Source organism: Polistes canadensis, unplaced genomic scaffold (genome assembly GCF_001313835.1).
Source record: "Polistes canadensis isolate GaletaPanama2010 unplaced genomic scaffold, ASM131383v1 scaffold_6, whole genome shotgun sequence".
NCBI lineage: Eukaryota > Metazoa > Arthropoda > Insecta > Hymenoptera > Vespidae > Polistes > Polistes canadensis.
In genome coordinates, this window is record NW_014569553.1 from 582,827 (window position 1) to 584,508 (window position 1,682).

The 1,682-nt window shown below is 40.3% G+C and overlaps 1 protein-coding gene across 1 annotated transcript in view; it reads right to left on the reverse strand.

Annotated features, from left to right (window-relative positions):
• The window catches only part of LOC106788732 (fibroin heavy chain-like), a 10,400-nt gene extending 8,999 nt beyond the window's left edge, over nt 1–1,401 (reverse strand). The window contains exons 1-2 of the mRNA XM_014752261.1: nt 1,345–1,401; nt 13–1,245 (exon numbers count right to left, since the gene is read on the reverse strand). Of these exons, the coding sequence (XP_014607747.1) occupies nt 13–1,245; nt 1,345–1,401 (1,290 nt within the window). The remainder of the gene's footprint in view (nt 1–12; nt 1,246–1,344) is intronic.
• Nucleotides 1,402–1,682: the final 281 nt, after the last annotated feature.

The following is a 1,682-nucleotide window of genomic DNA, read 5'->3' on the forward strand; positions in this document are numbered from 1 at the left end:
TCCTTCGCCTACCCCTACGCCTAGTCCGGCTCCTACTCCACCTTCATTTCCTACACCTACTCCAAGGCCTACTCCAACACCTACTCCTGCACCTCCTGAAGATGGATTGGACGGTTGTGCTGAACTGGGTTGACTTGGTGCGGCTGAACTGGCAGTGGTTGGTGCTGCAGAACTGCTAGATGGTCTAGGACGTGGACGTGGGATTGGTAAAGGTAGTCTAGGTCTTGGTGGTATTATCGGAACGCTAATAATATCATCATCAGCTGCTACATTTTCTCCTGCACTAACATCTATACTTGATCCTGAGCCTACACCTATTCCTATTCCTGCTCCAGATCCAATACTGTTGCCTGCACTAGCTCCTAAACTTGCTCCTGCACCTACATTGGCACCTACATTTACTCCTTTACCTACATTTTTTCCTGCGCTTGCTGCTACATTTGCTGATGCACCTACACCATTGCCGATTCCTAAACCATATCCTATATTATTTCCTGCACTTACTCCAACGTTAGAATTTTGTCCTACATTGCTGCCTACTCCTAAATTGTCCCCAATATTCTTTTCTGCGCTTGCTCCTATATTTGATCCTCTACCTACATTGTTACCAATGCCTGCATTGGGTCCAATATTTCCTCCTGCACTTCCTCCTACAGTTGCTCCTTTTCCAACGTTGGAACCGATGCCTACATTAGATCCAATATTTCGTCCAGCACTTAATCCTATATTCGATTGTTGTGCTACATCGTTACCTATTCCTAGACCGGAACCAATGTTTTTTCCTGCACTTGCTCCTACATTTGAATTTTCTCCTACACTATTACCTATTCCTAGATTTCCTCCAATATCTTTTCCTGCGGTGGCTCCTAGATTAGCTTTGGAAGCAGCATTATAACCTATTCCTAGATTATTTCCTATATTGCGTTTTGCAGTGGCTGCTACTTTTCCTGATTTTCCTACTTCAGAAGCTATTCCCAGACCCGAACCAATATTATTTCCTGCATTGGCTCCAATACTAGCTCCATAACCGGCTAATGATCCTATTCCTGCATTTGATCCTATATTTCTTCCTGCTCTTATTCCTACACGCGATGAAGAACCTACTCTATTGCTTATTGATAGACCTGATCCTATATTGTTTTTAGCACTAACTCCTACACTGGCTCCTGCACCTACTCCAGCACCTATTGCTGGACCACCAGGTTTCGCAGTTTTTACTGGACTCGGAGTTGGGCCAGGTAGAATCTGTTATTTAAAAATTTCAAATAAATCTAAAGTTATATCTTTTTCTAAACGATCAATTTTAATATATCCTAAGATATTTTGTATATATTATAAACTTACCGAGTTAGCTGCAGCCGAAGCCGCTAAGAAGAGTAAGGAGGATGCGAAAAGCTTCATTTTCGCTTGTTTCTTTCCCACTTTTGAATTGCAATTCTTCACCTTCCATATTTATACTCAGTTTCATGAATAGATATTCATTTATTATCCACAATTTGACAAGCGGTATTGAAACAGTAACAGATGTTCTGTCAGCTATTACGATACTAGAATGAAGTGTAAATGTCGACATTATTTGTATTACAGAAATAATACTTTATTTTCGTATACATTTGTGTAATAATATCGAATAAAACTGTCGGTTTTTATTAACTTTTCACATATATCTTACTTAATATCAG